This window comes from Panthera uncia (assembly GCF_023721935.1).
Source record: "Panthera uncia isolate 11264 chromosome A1 unlocalized genomic scaffold, Puncia_PCG_1.0 HiC_scaffold_16, whole genome shotgun sequence".
NCBI classification, from domain to species: Eukaryota; Metazoa; Chordata; class Mammalia; order Carnivora; family Felidae; genus Panthera; species Panthera uncia.
The window spans coordinates 1,327,682-1,345,063 of NW_026057576.1; the positions used below are offsets into that span (position 1 = coordinate 1,327,682).

The following is a 17,382-nucleotide window of genomic DNA, read 5'->3' on the forward strand; positions in this document are numbered from 1 at the left end:
CTTGAAAAGGTGTCTCCCTACTTCCCAGGTGAAGCTGGGAAGCTGGTCACCCGAATTTGAAAGGCTGGAGGGTCACCGGGTGGGGAGCTGCCGGGGAGCCCTGCAGTGGCATCCTGTGATCCAAGTTATTGTGATGTGCTGGCCTCATGCAGGGTGGGGGTACTTGGACTGCTATTTGCTAGAGTACTTGGGGAACTGGTGCTAGAACAAGACTCCACATCAAAGAAGATAATGGAGTGTTGGGTGAAACAGCTGTATCTACTGTAGAATTTTGGAGACTTTAGTGTCCTATAGACCTGTGAGTGCCCAAGGGTGGGGCAGTCGGAGGAGTTTCCCAAACACATCTCACCATAGAGCCCCAGGGCACTCACCGTAAATCCACTTTGGGAAACACTGGCCCCAGATGGTGGATTTTTACTGAGTGGCTGACGAAGGCACCACGACAAAGTGTTTGCTTACTCACTCGTCATGGTCACTAAGAAATAAGTCAATCATTTTAGAATCAAACACTGGTCTTTCTCAGAAAGACCGGAAGAAAAAAGACGTCTTTATGCAATCAAAAACCTTTATTCAGAATAAGCACTAGCAAAATGAAGGCAGTTGCCTCAGGGCCACGGAGTGCTCAGAAGCAGATTTGACGATAATTACGAAAATACTTTGCTACAGATTAAAATACGGAATCACACTAAAAATAAAAGGTGAAGATCCTCAGACGATTTGCTCTCTTGCTTGCCCAGGTGGCGGGGAGTGACCAGCCCTCGGGCCCAGTGTGCCGGGAACCCAAGGCGGGGACGCGATCAGCCCCGCTGCTGTGGCCAGGCCCCAGGTCTCCACGAAGACTGCCCGGCTCCCCACTGGTCCTGACCGGTGGGGTTGGGTGCTGGTGACTCCACCGAACGGGACTCCCGGTAAGGAAGGCCGGTGGCTTCACAGGAAGCTCTTACTGGGACGGCATCTGCCTTTTCAGCTTGGCGAGTCTCTGAAGACATTCGTCCCTCCACCGCCGTCTGGCAGCTAAATGCTCCGGATCCGCGGGAACCTTCAGACACATGGCCTGGGAATAGGAAGAGAGAAGACAAGACAAAAAATCCCAGAGCGTGCAGAGGAACTAACGTACCAGGAGAGTAACGGTTCCTAGTTATTCAAACTGAGCATTTGCTCTTAAAAACAAAAGCAGCTTAGTAACCCCTCAATTAACATAAACTTTCCGAATCCACAGAGGCCTGCAGCTCCTCTGAGACCATTCAGATGAGCCACCAGTTCATCGGTCACACTGCTCTAAGGTCTCCCATGACCGCGACGGGACCGTGGACGCCAAGTCAGGAGTGAGGAACCACCAGGATCCAAGGCCAAGCCTGACTACAAATAAAACCTCACCTGTGGCACAGGGCTTCCTCTCGGCCTGCACGAGTCTCTACAAGGGGTCTACGTACCTGGTTAACTTTTTCAACAGTGGCCCCGGAAAACTCTGGAATGGGTCCAAAAGTCTTTAGGACATGTTTCATGCCTTCACTGTATCTGTCACAGTAGCTTAACATACCTGAAATCACGAAAGCAAGAACCCACAATATCAGCAAGAACGCTATAAAACTCCAAATGAAGAAATCTATTCAGAGGGTCTCACCCTAGCTCAGGCTTAGGTTCTCCTCCTCCTGTGGATGAAGAAAAGGTGCAGGGGGACGCCCACCGCAGTCAGCTGGCCCCGGGGAACGAGCGTCCTCACCGATGTCACTATTCAAGCTTTCCATCAGATCTTAAAACCCTGAAAAGTGACGGGGCCCTCGGGCCTCTGTCAGCGCCTCTTACAGACTTTTGGGTTGGCCTGTGCTCCTGCACTGATTTGTAGAATATCACGTTCAGTTCCATTGTCACCAAAAAGGTCTCCAACAATGTGTCTGTAAGGTTACTTCTGTGAATGGCTCGAATGCATTTAAAAAATTTTTTTGACGTTTATTTGTTATCAGTGAGAGACAGAGAGAGACGGAGCATGAGTGGGGGAGGGGCAGAGAGAGGGAGACACAGAATCCGAAATGGGCTCCAGGCTCCGAGGCATCAGCACAGAGCCCGACGCGGGGCTCGAACCCACGGACCGTGAGATCACGACCTGAGCCGAAGTCGGACGCTCAACCGACTGGGCCCCCCAGGCGCCCCTCGAATTCATTTTCTAAGAACCAAAGGTGTCAACGCTCCCTAAATCCGCCCCCGTCTCGTCTCGCACTTACTCCCTGAGTTCTAGTTACCACTTTGCTGGGAGTCTGCAAGGTGGCGGGTTCTTGGGCACAGGCTGCATCGACCTGAGCGGCAGGCTCCGCGGGCGCACCCGCTTCCGCTCTGGCCAGTGGACGGGCGCCCGGCCACCCCGAGCCCCGGGCGGCATCTGTCCCCTGGCGGCGCTGCTCTGCACCTGCTCCTGCGGCTCTGGGGCCCTCGGGAAGCCTGGGTCTCAGGGGCTAAGACGCGACCCTGGGATTCTGGTGGAGAAACCCAGGAAGAAGAGGCTTATCCCGGAGGGGAGGGGGAGAGGGAGAAGCAGCGCGGGCTGGCTGAGGCCGCAGCTGCCATTTCCCGTCAGAGGCAGAGGGGCCCCGGGAGGAAGCCCCGGGCAAGCTGCGCGGCCTCCCGACACGGGGCGGGCTTGCCGGGACCCACTCTGCGCTCTGCCCGGCGGCGGCGGCGGCGGTGGCGGCGAGCTGCAGGCAAACGGCCAGCTCGGCCCGCGCCCCGCCCCGCGGGCACCTGCGGCCGGGCCGGTGCGGGGACGTGCGCCGGGACACGCGTCAGGTCCCAGGCCGGTCCCAGGTACGTGGACCGGGAGGCGTCTCCCGGGCCCGGGCCCCGCCGAGGCCAGGCGCTGAGCCGCCTGCTATTCCGCCTCTGGCCCATTTCCGACATTTTCCAGAACCAGACTCAGTGGTCGGCGAGTCAGGCGAAAGACAGAGCAAGGGAACAGATGCAACCGTGGATTTTGCAGAGATCCCAGAGCGTGGCTCCCACCCACGCCACGAAAAGTGTGTCTGATTAAGTTCAAATAAAAATGACCACCGCCCGACACTCTTAACAGCTTCCTTGGGGGTCTGGTTTTGGTGCGGCTACACTGACGTGAAGGCCTCAATTCACTGGGGGTCCATCTTGGCTCAAATGGTTTCCTTTCTCTTTCAGACAGCTAAAGTTAAACCCAATTTGCTCTTAGAAGAGAAGCTGTTTTCAAGGGTACACATTTCAAGCATACCAACTTTTCTGACATTAGCACCTATAATTAAGTGGTAGATACTGTCGTTGCAAAATAAGGGGTTTCGAATAAAAATAAGGAGTTTTGTTTCCTTTGACGTAAGCATAACTTGACAGTCGGGATTCAGGGAGGCTCCTAAATGTCCTACACTGGCTAGCCATCTTGAATGGCATGGCATTTCTGGAACACAGAAAACAACCCGTGCATTTATTTCCTTTTGAAAATTAAATATCTGCTTCACTTTATCCATTTGTTTATTTACTCGAACTAAAGGTGATAAAATCTAGACGCGAATACAGTGTGTTCCTTTTGGTGGGGCAGAGACACTAGAATCAAGTCAGGTGTAAAGATACCAAATGAGAAGAAAACGGGAAAAATTCCTGTAGCTGAGGACTGCCCGCCTGGAATGAAAGCAGAGGCTCTCAGGGGCCAATTCCACCCCCCACCCTGTGTGAGCAGTAACCCACAGGGCCCAGTGCACATACTGTGCCTCACGTCTGGATTACTTTACATCTGCTGAATAAGTGTTCACCTTTCCCTGTCCCTGCGAAGTCATTTTAGTCTCCCAAGGGCTTTCTAGAACTTTTTTCCCTCTCCCTTTTGTAAAATCTGTCGTTTTAAAGGGCATTTATTTCTTCAAACTAGAATACAAGATAGTAAAAATCCTTGTCGCACAATTCATAACTTCCTCCGTACTGTTCAGGAAACCACTGAAAATTTCACTCTTACTAATATAAAAATGCTTTCTGTAACAGGCCCTCGGGCTCTTGGGACAAACAGCCCCGTTGTTTGTGGTGAAGGTAAGGACCGAATAGGGCGCATGCCTGCAGACCGTCCCCCACCACCTGCAGAGAAGCTGGACACCCCTGGGAGGGCTCGCCCCCTTACCCAAGATGCAAGTTCGTGGTGACTTACAGTCACGACCTGCAACGTCCCAGGACACTGATCATTGCTACTGTTATTTGCAATCTGTCCTCTTCTATGACGCAAGTATTAAAAGGAGCGTTTTTACGCCATTTCCACCAATAACTTTGGCTTCTCTACACTATGAAAGGAGGTGCGTGGCAATTATCCCATAATACTAATTTCACTGGAAATGGGGAGGAAAAGAAACCATTTCACCTTCTGTCCTTCTAGTCCAGCCTTCCCTTACATTACTACGAACTCGGGCCTTCGCCTGTATTTTCTCTCCTCCACGTCCTTGCCCTCTGTCCTGTTCAACAATATATTTCCCCAAACTCTCTCGAGCTTAGCTTTTTAGAGGATTTTGAACCTGATTTCTTAAGAGATGCTTATATGGAATAAGAAAAAGTGGGGGAAAGACGTGATTCTCATGAGATTAGAGTCAGCGTGGCTTGCTGCTTTCTAAGTTGGAATTCTTCAGCTGTGAGCCCACAAGGGCAAGACAAGGTGCTTTCTTGAACCTTCAACATAAGCCAAGGTGGGTGGAGAGAGAGAGCGCCTTCCTCTGTTTGCATTTATGCAACAGCCAGCAGGCACACGGTCCTACTGTCACCCGCGGCGGCAGCTACTGAGACGGGCTCTGGGTGTTCAGTTTCTTGGAGAGCCCTGACCGCTACCCACACCAGAGGAGTCTGGTTTTCACACAGCGTATGAACCCGCACCGACGTATGAACCCACACCTACGTGAATTCACCTGCTTTTAAGAGGCAGAGTTTCACAGAACTTATTAAGGAAGATCAAAAAGGCCCCAAAGCACAGAGCAACATCATCTAACTCCCACCTGAGTGAGACCTCACCTGAGGTCAGGGAGGCGGGTGGAGACAGAAACCTACCTGGGGCCCCTTAACTCCAGCAGTTCACCTGTTTCACTGAAACTAACAGCCCTGTGTAAATGAGCCAAACCCAGCAAGTAAGCACCTCAATTAAAAAAATAATAAATTTTGGGGCGCCTGGGTGGCGCAGTCGGTTGAGCGTCCGACTTCAGCCAGGTCACGATCTCGCAGTCCGTGAGTTCGAGCCCCGCGTGGGGCTCTGTGCTGACGGCTCAGAGCCTGGAGCCTGTTTCCGATTCTGTGTCTCCCTCTCTCTCTGCCCCTCCCCCGTTCATGCTCTGTCTCTCTCTGTCCCAAAAATAAATTAAAAACGTTGAAAAAAAAAAATTAAAAAAAAATAATAAATTAAAAAAAAAGACAAGCATCTCTACACAGCAGGAAATTTTACAAGGCAGGATGGTAAACATTGGCTTCAACTGGAGGTGATTTCTGGGGCCTGCCGATTCTCAGACAGTCATTCTCCAGGTAGAAGTCAAGTCATGAGGCGCCCAAAAAGCTGCTATCAAATGGGGCAGTTCTCTTCGCTGACCCAGTAGTCTGAAAGCTTAGCAAAGAAACCAACCAAACGGTTGAAGTCTGGAGATGTCACTATTCTATTGCAAAAATGCCCTAATCTGTATTCATTCTGTATTTTTTCCTCATGCACTTGTGAATCTTTTGGGGAGAGTTAAAAAGGGAAAAAAAAACTGGAAGAGTAGTGAATTAAAAAACAAGACAAAACACCGTATGAGCAGAATACTGATTAAGGGACCTCATCTGTGTCAGCCATCGAGACAAACATTTCCATCTGGCTTCATCCTCACAGCACCCCTGAAAGGAGTCCCTGCTGCCAGGCCCATTTGATTGGGGGGGGGGTACTCGCTTGCAAGAGGCTGGTTAGCTTAATGGTGTTTTGTTTTGTTTAATTTTTGAGAGAGAAAGACTGTCAGAGTGCTTAGCGGGGGAAGGGCAGAGAGAGAGGGAGACACAGAATCCGAAGCCGGCTCCAGGCTCTGAGCTGTCAGCACAGAGCCCGACGTGGGGCTCGAACTCACAAACCGCGAGATCATGACCTGAGCTGATGCTTAACTGACTGAGCCACCCAGGTGCCCCTAGGCTAGTTAGCTGAGAAATCAGGTAGGAACCCAGGCTGACTGGCTCCGCTGACCAGACCCCCTCTTCAGAGAGTCTGTCCTTGCTGAGGGTGGCTTTTAAAATTCAGCCAAAAGGCAAAATAGGCAAGGTGGCCTCCTATTTTTTAGGTGCTATTAAAGACAAATCCTAAAATATTTTTACCACTTCTAGATAAACTGTAGCTTTAAGACTAATAACCAGCCTTAACCTGAGATGCTGGCTTTAGGAAAACGACATCAGAAAAAAAGAACCCTCTCCGTCCAATCTTGATATATTCTGGATGACACTATGAAGAATAATGAACATTTCCATTGGTTACAAGCCAGATCTTATAACACTCTAACTCTGGTCTTTGGAATGCTCTGAAGTTGAAAACTACATCCGTCCACCATTATCATATTAAGCCAATTAGGTTTTCTTATCATATCTGCTTTGTTTGAAAAATTGTTACGGGCCTCCTTCCTGTCTGCCACACTATTTGGTTCTTGAGTTTCTGGTTTCATTGGCTTCTGTTTCTATTTGTCTGAGAGTCAAAGCTGTTCTCAGCTGTCTCCCTATTGATTTCTCGTGATACCTGAGTTATCTTATTATTCTGAAGAAAAGAAAATTACAGAGAAAAACATGGCAGTTATCAAGCCGTGTTGATACGCATGCCAAGTGTTTAAATATGTTTGCCACCTTTAAGGTGCTGGCTGAAAAAGCATTTGAAATTCTCCCAGACTTTATTTTAATGATACTTCAAAACCCTCGTTTCACTTTTAAATTTTTTTTTTTTTTCAACGTTTTTTATTTATTTTTGGGACAGAGAGAGACAGAGCATGAACGGGGGAGGGGCAGAGAGAGAGGGAGACACAGAATCGGAAACAGGCTCCAGGCTCCGAGCCATCAGCCCAGAGCCTGACGCGGGGCTCGAACTCACGGACCGCGAGATCGTGACCTGGCTGAAGCCGGACGCTTAACCGACTGCGCCACCCAGGCGCCCCTCGTTTCACTTTTAAAGAAAGAGGCCTCTTTCTTTACATTATCCTCCTGTGTTCAACTGTCCTCCTGCCACAAAAGAAAGACGCTCGTGCTAGGACAGAGTTCCCTGTTCCTGCAGCGGCTCTCAACCACGCTCATTTAAGGAAGAGTCAAGTCAGCTATTGAACCCCATCTGCACGACCCGCAAGGCACCGTATGCGCACCTGCAAGATTACATCTGGCGAAACTGCCCCAACATATTCACTGGAAGTCATACTTCATTAATTACGGTGGTAGCAACGTGGATGGAACTGGAGAGTGTGATGCTAAGTGAAATAAGCCATACAGAGAAAGACAGATACCGTATGGTTTCACTCTTACGTGGATCCTGAGAAACTTAACAGAAACCCAGGGGGGAGGGGAAGGAAAAAAAAAAGGAGGTTAGAGTGGGAGAGAGCCAAAGCATAAGAGACTCCAAAAAACTGAGAACAAACTGAGGGTTGATGGGGGGTGGGAGGGAGGGGAGGGTGGGTGATGGGTATTGAGGAGGGCACCTTTTGGGATGAGCACTGGGTGTTGTATGGAAACCAATTTGACAATCAATTTCATATATTGAAAAAAAAAATTAAAAAAATAATAAAATAAAAAATAAATAAAAGCTAGAGGCTTATAAAAAAAAAATTACGGTGGTGAAAACTGAAGCATTACCAAAACATTGTGGAATCACAAAACCTCAGTCAAACAGACTCCTGATTTCCAGCTTCATTACAGGCATCTCTGCTCAGTATCTAAACATCCTGCCAGGTGGGCAACCAGGCCCAACTGCTCTATTCACCATGCGCAGCATGGCCCTCTCCCTCAACGTCAGCCCCAGGAACTAGAAACTTCCTGCCATGTGCTGAGCCCAAACCGGTCTGTCTGCCACGTCCACGCCCACAAAAGACACCCACGCACGTACACACACACTTCTCCGCTCACCTTCTTCTGGATAAGTTCCAGTTTCTCAGTATTTCAATTAAGTGTGGACCGTTGGAGCTAAATACAACACTTCCTTTCTCTCCCTACATACGTTTTACAGGTATAATATAAATATTAAAATAACATGGCAATAATTATGTATGAAAACTATAACAACACAGAAAGGCAAAGAGGTAATAAAAGTTACCTGTAATTTCAACACTAAGAGATAGCAGGTACTGATGACATTTAGGTGATATTTGCCTAGATTTTTATTCATAGCATTTTAAACTTATTTTGTTTCAGTCTAGTGTAGGTTTCAGTGCTTGTTTTCTGAATGGCGTCTTGTTTCTGATTGACTTGAAGTGTGGCTGACAGTTTCATTCTTGGAAGCTTCTCACCTTTCTCAATCTATCTTCCTGTTAAGAGTCACTAGATCGTGGGCTTGGCCCTACTTCCCCAGACCCTCTGAAGTCGGCTTCAGTCGGCTTCTGAAGTCAGGGTGACTGGCCTGGCCTGAGCACCGCCCGTGCCCAGCGCAGCCCCCTCCCCTGCAGAGGCGCCTCCCCCCTGGCTTCCCAGCCTCCTGGTGGGAAACTTCCAGCTCCAAATGTCACATTTAGAAGTTGCTCAGAGTTAGGCAGGAGAGACGTACGGCATTTCCCTATCTGTTCTCCTTGCCTCTGTAAACAGCCGCATCATCTTTCTCAGGAGAACACAACTTTCTGGGTAACGTGGCAAAGTCTCCATGACCACACGCATCTGTCTTTCTCTTCCTTCCCGCCTGAGTGCCCTCTGCCGTGCAGAGCCCTGGGGTTCACGGATACCATGTGGACTGACATCTCAGGACACTACGATCTGTCGCAGCCCCCGTCTGTGAATTACCAGGGCTGGCCGCCGTCTCCTTCATATGATACTGTTTCTGTCCAGTTGTTTTAAAAACAAAAAGGCAAAACTGTACTTTACAAAACCCCTAAGAACGCTAAACAGCACAGAACTCCCATCTTAGCCCCTACGGAAGCAAAGCGTACCTTCTGCATTGAGATGCATAGTTTCTAGGGGTCCGATGAACGCATACCGCATGCCCAGGCCATCTGACATGACAAGGTCAAGGTCGCTCGGAGACACTATTCCTTCCTAAATGGAGAAAATGGGGCAGCACACAGATGAGTCCTCTGGAGAAACAACGTTCTTGCCATCACTTTCAAGCTGACTCCTTTGGAGCACAATCCCAAAATACTCTCCAAAGCTCCAGAATAATATTTTCATTCTACATGTGTTTCACAGGTTTTGCGTGACAAAACTGTAACATATAAACAGATCCTGAAAAGAGAGTATTTTGTGAGAGGGTCAAATACCAACTCGCTTTTTCCAGAGCTGCAATCAAGCTCCCATGTTATGCGTCAATCTCCACTGTCTTCCGTTCCCTACCCTAAAAGCTATGTGTCACTCGTAGCTTTGGAGAAAGGGGACAGGGTGAAGGGAAGGGAGAGAAGAGCGAGCAGGGCATTGGTGGGAAAGCACAAGAAGGACCTTCCACATATTAGCCTGAGATCTGGACGCTAAGACTGGAGCCATGAAAAGAACTGAAGAGTCATCCTCCAAGCTTTGCCCGCCTGCAAGCCCAGCCCTGTCCAGCTTTTAATGAGTTCATAAAAATGACATCCTTTGATGAAATGCAGCTTAGAACCGGTGTTGTTTGCAAGGTGGGGCCCCGGAATCTTCTGCAAATGTGGACTGCAAAGCAAGAGGCAAGCTCTCGTGCGTTCAGGTCAGACGTCAGATTGGCCATCTGCGTTACTTGGCCTTTCTTTGCACAGCCTCGACCTCTCACGGCTTTTGGAATGAGCAGGGACGCATAAGCACATGCGTGCGTGATCCAGGAGGCCACGGCCAGTTGAGTCTCCATCCCAGGATATCTTCACCTTGGGCAATTCAGCTGTCAGAAGGCAGATGCGGGTGGGGGGGGGGGGGGGGGGGGGAAGGCCGTCAGATTTGCCCCTGGGTCTTTGCTGGTCAGACTGCTAGAATTACTGTGAAGTCTCCAGTTCCTTTTTCCTGACTGGTTTCTTTCACACAGAGCACAGTGAAGACAGATGCTCCTGCCTGACAGCTAGGCCACGTCTACCTTCCGTTAAGAAGCCGCCGAGTGCGCCTGCATGGCTCACACCCCTTCCCTGGGCAGCCTTGCTGGCCCCCAGTCCCCAGCCGGAGGGGAGGACGGAGCGCTCTGCTGCGGAAATCGCAGTCCTGCCCACACGCCCAGAGGCACACCAGGCGCGTGCACCCACCCGGCCCCCAGGAACAGGCTCACACAAGTGGCCCACCCTACCCCACCTCTTTTGCTCTGGAGCAAATCCTGTCCTTCCCTTGGAAGGACTGTCTGTTGTCCTGTTGAGAGGATGTCCCTGTGGCAGAGGAAAGCTTTCATCACAGGGCTTCGCCAGGCCCTCTGGCCAAGGAGGAGGCTTGTTTGGCCTCTAGGCAGCCCCGGGAGGTCTGGGCTAGGCTCTCCCCGCTCAGGAACTGGAGGCTAGAGCCCGGCCCTGCTGTCCTTCCTCCTCCTCCTCCTCCAGGGACTCTGCAACATCGCTACTTTCCAGACTTCAGAGTCACCCACAAGGTTGAGCGAGGAAGCAGATTTGTTTCCTCTACCTCCATCACTGCATCAGCTGCTGAGGGAGAAAACACCGGTGTCTCAGGTCCCTAGGGGTGCTTGGACCACCACGGCGGTGCTGGGGAAGGGACCAGAAAGGGGCTGGGGCCAAAGAACCAAAAAGAGCCACCCACGAAGGGCAAGTACCATTCAGGCATGCCTGAGGAACTCTGTTTGAAAGAACTGCTTTCCATCTAGTTTTGGGGGGGGGGGGGGGGGGGGCGGTAAACAAACAAAGATGTGCATGAACCTACACACGTGGTTTAGAGAAGAATCACAAAGCACACCTCGCCCCCACCTGCCAACACTACCATGCTGGTCTTCCTGGCTGCGTCCTCCTCCCTCCCTCCTGGAGGCAAACATCCAGACTTTTGTAGTAACTATTTCTCTACTTTTAAGATTTGCCATCTATGTTTATGTTCCTGAAGCAGAGATGCGTTTTGCCTATCTTCCTCTTCAAAACAAACTCACGCTGTGCATTCTTTTGTGACTTGCTTCCTTCACTCCACTCGATGCTTTTGAGCTTTACCTGTGTTGTGTGCAGCTGCGGTCTGGCCTCCCCTGTTGACATATAAAATCACAGTTTACTAATCCAACCTACTGCTCACAAATATTTGGGAACATTCTTGTTCCTGGCCCGTGGGGCACGCATCCAAGAGGAGAGCGGCTGTCCTACGGCACACAGAGCTTCGACTCGACTGGATGATGCTAGGTGCTTTCCAGGGGGGTTGTACCCGTGCTCATTGCCTCCGGCAGTGTATGTGGGTCCCCGTCGCTCTCGGCAACCTCTCCAACACTTGATGGTGTCACCCTTGCAAGGCGCCGCTAGTCTGCTGGGCTATCCCGCTGTCTCACCAGGTTTCCTATCCGTTTGAAATCATCCTACCAAATGTTCAGCTGGACTGCTAAGGAGACCAAATTAACTGATTCAGTTTACTCAAATGCCAACAAGTTTTACCCCTCTTCGCTTCTGGTAGCAAAGCTTTTAAGTGGGGAGGGGGCAGCAACAAGGAGGCAACGCTACACAAAAGGTCCAGAGTAATGTCCGGAACTGTCAAGAAACCGATTGTTGAAAGGACTCCCCCGCCTTCTTCTCCCTCCTCACCCAGCTCTCAGGGCCGGAAGGGTGGCTTTGGGTCCCCTCCCCAGGCTGCCTAAAAGCATTTGCTGTAGCATTCCTGCACCCTGTGAGCTCAGGAATGCTGTGCAAGGCAGCCAGGCGAGAGCTCTGCAGACTCTCCTTCGCCCTCCCCCGGGGTCCAGGTCAACATCCCAAACAGCCTCAAGGAGTGCTTGTCAAGGGACAAGGAGTGCTGTGTCCCTACAGCACTCAGACTGTAAAGGATGCAAATATGGACGCTACCTGCCACTTGCAATGCTTTTCGCCTCTGCTGTCTTCCTCTAAATACTGTGTTCAGCTGACTTCTGAAGGGCTTCAAAATACCCCAAAAGTGAGCCACCCACGAGTAGTAATTTTTGATCTGTAAGTATGTGAGCTAACAGTGACTCCGACTAAATAAAGCCTTAGAAGGATTCTCCACACTATGGTACCACACGGGGGGCGGGGGCAGCCACACTCTCCTCCAATTCCCACATGTTCTCCAAAATGACCATCTGTGTCTCATCACTTACTCTTCATTAGTTGAACAAATGGGAAGAGGGAAAGAGTTTTAGTATCTTCTCTTCCTAAATCCTTCTCTCTGCCCCATCTGGATTTTCTGAGGTAGATTCTCTAAGTTTGAGTCTTTACCCAGAAGCCGAAACCAGAGAAAACAAATGGTCCTAAGCAGTCATTCAGCTGCACTCAGTACTGAGCCAAAGGTTCACACGAGGGCATTTTGCAGCTCAGAGTGCTTAATTTTGTGGTTAAGCTCCACTCCACCCGGGTCCTTAGTGACATCTGTGGTCTTGATGCTAATATTCTCAATAACAATTACAACTGATAATCACAGTGGCAGAAAGAGGTGCTTGAGTTGGTCATACTGAGCTGACAATCAGTTCCTTGGGAACAGGTGGTAAGCTGCACGCCCGTTGGAAGAGTGAAAGCCTGCCCCACTCCGGCGTGTCCGTGCCTCAACGAACATTCGTCAGTACAGCCATCAGCACTTCCTCCATTCTGTGGCGAAATTCTCAAGTCACACGGACAAAGAAAAGCCCCGAGTGGTTGAAAGATTCCAAAAACTCATACAGAGCAACAAACACTAGACCCCTGTTAGTTTAAAATCTGGTTTGCGGGCACCTGGGGGGCTCAACCTGTTGAGCATCTGATTCTTGATTTCGGCTCAGGACATGATCTCAGGATCATGGGACCGAGCCCCGTGTCCAGCTCTGAGCTGAGTGTGGAGACTGCTTGGGATTTTCTCTCCCCCCCCCCCCCCCCGCTTGCTCTTTTCCTCTCTCTTTCTCTAAAATTAAACCACAGGAGCACCTGGGGGGCTCAGTCAGTTAAGCGTCTGACTTCAGTTCAGGTCATGATCTCATTGTTCATGGGTTTGACCCCCGCGTCGGGCTCTGTGCCTACAGCTCGGAGCCTGGAACCTGCTGCGGATTCTGTGTCTCCCTCTCTCTCTCTGCCCCTCCTCTGCTCACACTCTGTCTCTGTGTCTCTCTCTCTCCCCAAAAAAATAAACGTTAAAAAAAAATTAAAAAAAAAAAAAAAAAGAAAGAAAACGCAAGATACCATGATACAAACTGTAAGTACAAGTAAAGTTTTGGGGATGCATCAGGCAGGATCCCACCAGAGAGAGACCTCATAGGTTATATACATGTAAAGACATTTATTTTGAGGGACAGGCCTGTGTGATTGAGGGCGCTGATACGTCTGAAATCTGCAGCAGGAGCTAAGGGTGGGAACCTCAGTTCTGCTGTTAAGGGCTTTCAATTGATTGGATGAAGCCTTCCCAGGGGATTGAGAAAAATCTCCTGTACTTAAAGCCAACGGATTATAGAAGTTAAACTAATCACATTTACAAAATATCTTTATAGCAACATCTAGCCTATGTTTGACTGAATATGTGGGCACTCTGGCCCAGCCAACATGGCCCTCACCAGTGGACACAAGTTCAAGGCATGGTCCTCACCTTCAGATGGCTTGGATCTAGCCTTTGTTTGTGAGGCGGGGAAAGGAGAGAAGACACATCAAATGGCCCGCCGTAGGCCAAAGGGTGATCTGGTTTTCTGGACAAGGAAGAAGAAGGGGTCTGGCAGTACTGAGGCATGAATCTCCTGGGACGACTTCCCCTACTGATTAGCAGCTACACACAGTTATTTTTCCTTCTCTCTGATCGTCCCATTATCATATTAAATTTTGACTGGATTCACATATTTTTTGCATGCCCTCACTTTCATTTACTTTTCTCATTTTTCTTCATGCCATCTTTCCTTGTCCACTTCTTTTTTCACTAATCTCCAGCTTCTGCTTTTCTTCTGTTTTGTGTTGCTCTACTTTTCACCATACCCAGACCTGAATTTTCAGGTTTTTCTTGTGCAAACACTGCTTTAACTTGGCTGCCGCCACCATCACCACCAGGAACACAGATACGCTACGGAGGAACCCGCGCTAGGTCATGCACAAGTCCTTCTGCCCCTCCCAATCAGAGCTGTTGAGGCTTCCATCCACTGTCTCAACTGAAAACCAAGAGCCAGAAAAAAGGTTTATCTTAGGAAAATGTCATAGTGAAAAGCAACAAAAAAGGGCACGAAGGGGCCAGTGGGCTTCTTTTATTTTACCATGACTCTGGTCAGAGAGGCCAAGGAGCAGGGGTTACAGAAAGAGAGCCCACCTCAATCTCTAATTAGAGCAAGGACGGAACAGAGGTAAATCTCAGTGAGCTCCCCGCCTGCAAAGACGTTTCGGGGATGGGCTACACGAGAATACTCACTGACGTGGAAATAACTCAAGTAGGAGCGAGGGGTTCTGGACTCTCTTTTTTTAGAAACCTCCAACTCAAGTCCTGGTGACTGCTAGAGAAAGTAATACAGATTTTGAAGTGTAAATTAAGAACTATCATGCTGGTTCACAGTTTTTCTCATGAGAAATGAACTAGAACCATGAGTTAGTTCCCTCCGTTCACAGACACGTATATACTTTGGTTTTCTACACTCTTTGACAGGCATTACTTCTCCTTCATGCGACACGAACCTGGCTCTAACCATCCCCACCAGAGCAACCTTCCAGAGAGAAGGCGAGGCAAATGCAAGATTGTAAGTGCTGAGAAACAAAAGCCTGCTAAGTGTGGTCCCACTGCTACTCAAAGGCTCGTAGCCAGCTTTGTGAGCTACTCGGCCTCTTGCCACAACCTACAAGTTTTCTTGGAAGCGAGGCATAAACATTCCTGCAGAATGACTCGAGCAAATTTTGCTAACTCGCGGGAGAGCCGACCGAACACCACATCTGGCTGATGCAATAGGACGCTGATTCATAAAACACCCAGTGTCCAGAGCCTGCTGAGAGGGTGCTCAGGGGAAAGGAGATGAGGGGGACAAGGCGGACCATACCGGGTAGGTGGTGACAGGTTACCGCCTCACAAACCAGGTAAGTTTGTGAGGTCGAGCCCCGCGTCGGGCTCTGTGCCGACGGCTCGGAGCCTGGAGCCTGCTTCGGTTCTGTGTCTCCCTCCCTCTGCCCTTCCCCCACTCGTAGTCTATCTCTCTCCATCTCTGAAAAATGAATGAACGTTAAAAAAATTTTTTAATGAAATGTCAGGAAGCCATTAAAAATGGAAACTCAAGAAGTACTCTTAATAGAAACTAGACAGGAACACAGAAAAATAAAAGCAGTTGACTGCTTTAGGGTAGGGGAAACGTAAGTGGTATTTTTGCCCTTTGAATATTCTTCAAATTCAAGTGTTTAAATGGAACCAAACAAAAAACAGGAAAGAGAAAGACAGGAAAGACTTTGTCCTAATACAAGGGATGCTGAAGGACTCTTTAGGCCCCAGGGAGTAATAATTCCCTGGTGTGTCTTTTCCTACTGTGCCGTGCTTATAACAATGCTTTCAGGAAGAAAAACAGTAGTATTTTTTTAATGTTTGTTTATTTATTTATTTATTTTAATTGTTATTTATCTTTGAGACAGAGACAGAGACAGAGCAAGAGCAGGAGAGGGGCAGAGAGAGAGAAGGAGACACAGAATCCGAAGCAGGCTCCAGGCTCTGAGCTGTCGGCACAGAGCCCGACCTGGGGTCAAACTCACAAACTGCAAGGTCATGACCTGAGCCAAAGTCGGACACTTAACCGACTGAGCCACCCAGGCGCCCCGTCAATAGTATTAAAGATTCTGAAAGAAAAGGAAGAGACTTGACCTGAGAACAAACACAGCAGAAGGAATCCCCCCTTCTGTGCAAACGTTAAGTGTGCAAGGGCAGTGGTCCTCAGGGGAAAAAGTGTTCACAAAGAGGTTTGTGAACACAGAGGAGTGTAAGTGCCCCATCCAGGACCAGAAGCACAGCCCAGGCCCGTCTCTGCCCGCCCCTCCTTTGCAATTCCAGCAGTTTCCTGCTCCCATGTCCCCGGTCACAGGCTGGCCTCCTGCCCAGCGTCTGCCTGCCCCTCACGAAGGAGGCCAGGTGACAAGGCTGCACAATTTGTCACCTGCATCCTCCCTTCTCCACCTTTTTCTCTTGGGGTCCCCCTCCCCCCTTCTCTCCTCCATTCTCCCCTCTATTCCACTGCCTGTTAACTTTCCAGCTCACACTGGTGGAGCTGAGATCCAGCATGTGTCCTGACTGATTACCTGATGGCGACGATAAGTAGGGTAAGAGCATTTTAGTTGAGTTTTTTTTAAGGGTTGTTAAAGTACTAGCATTGAAGCTTTTACTTTAAACACTATTAAAGTAATCCAGGCATGCCAAGCAGGTTGTTAAAAAATGGAGTATGGGTTGATGTTTTCATTATGTTTGTCTGTTAATAGGTCTGGAGGTGTCTCTAAAGTAAATGAGTGGGAGCTCTCCTTTCATTAGGGCTCTGCTGCTTGCCAATGTGGCTGCTCAAAGCAACCTCCCATAAAACAGTAAATAAATCCTATCATAAAAACCGTCGACTTCTTACAGACCATCGCGACTAGAAGGAATTCTAATTAACTGATGAGTCCCAGCCAGCAAATAAAGCTTTGAGAGGCAAGAAAACTCCAGTTTCCTCAGTGGCTTCCGTCTTCCCTGGACTGCTCTGGAGAGAAGGCATCCCAACCTACGAAGCTTCTTCAGTGTGTCCACGGCTGACTCCGAGACGCTCATGATGTCAGACAGAAGCTCGGGAGAGTGGAGACGGCCGGAGCTCCACGCACAGGGGGGCCCGTGGCCCCCCACTCCCATGTGCTCCGAGATGTCGCCCTGTATTGGGCTCTGCACTGGGGCCTGCTTGAGGTTCTCTCCTTCTCCCTCTGCCCCTCCCCCCTTGCACACACACCCTCGTGTTCTCTCTCTCTCTCTCTCTCTTAAGTAAACAAACAAACAAACAAACACTTGCTGAGTCATGGGTGTGGCTTCTGGTACAGTCCTGGGGCATAGCCTTAGTGTCCTTTGAGGGCTGCAACATGGATGGAAAGCACTGCCTTCTCCTGGGATCCCTGAACAAGCCACTGCTAGGAAGCTCTCTGAATTTAAGCCAAGGTGAAAGCACGTCTCAACCAATCTGGAAAATGGTCCTGGTAAAGGAGGTGACGCACATGCTCC

The 17,382-nt window shown here is 49.5% G+C and overlaps 1 protein-coding gene across 2 annotated transcripts in view; it reads right to left on the reverse strand.

Annotated features, from left to right (window-relative positions):
- Positions 1-547: 547 nt before the first annotated feature.
- Positions 548-17,382, reverse strand: part of CRYL1 (crystallin lambda 1) — a 131,651-nt gene continuing 114,816 nt past the window's right edge. For both annotated transcript variants that reach the window (XM_049647348.1, XM_049647347.1), the window contains 3 exons: positions 9,087-9,192; positions 1,434-1,540; positions 548-1,054 (listed from right to left, as the gene is read on the reverse strand). In XM_049647348.1, coding sequence (XP_049503305.1) covers positions 941-1,054; positions 1,434-1,540; positions 9,087-9,192 — 327 coding nt within the window. In that variant the 3' untranslated portion in view covers positions 548-940. The remainder of the gene's footprint in view (positions 1,055-1,433; positions 1,541-9,086; positions 9,193-17,382) is intronic.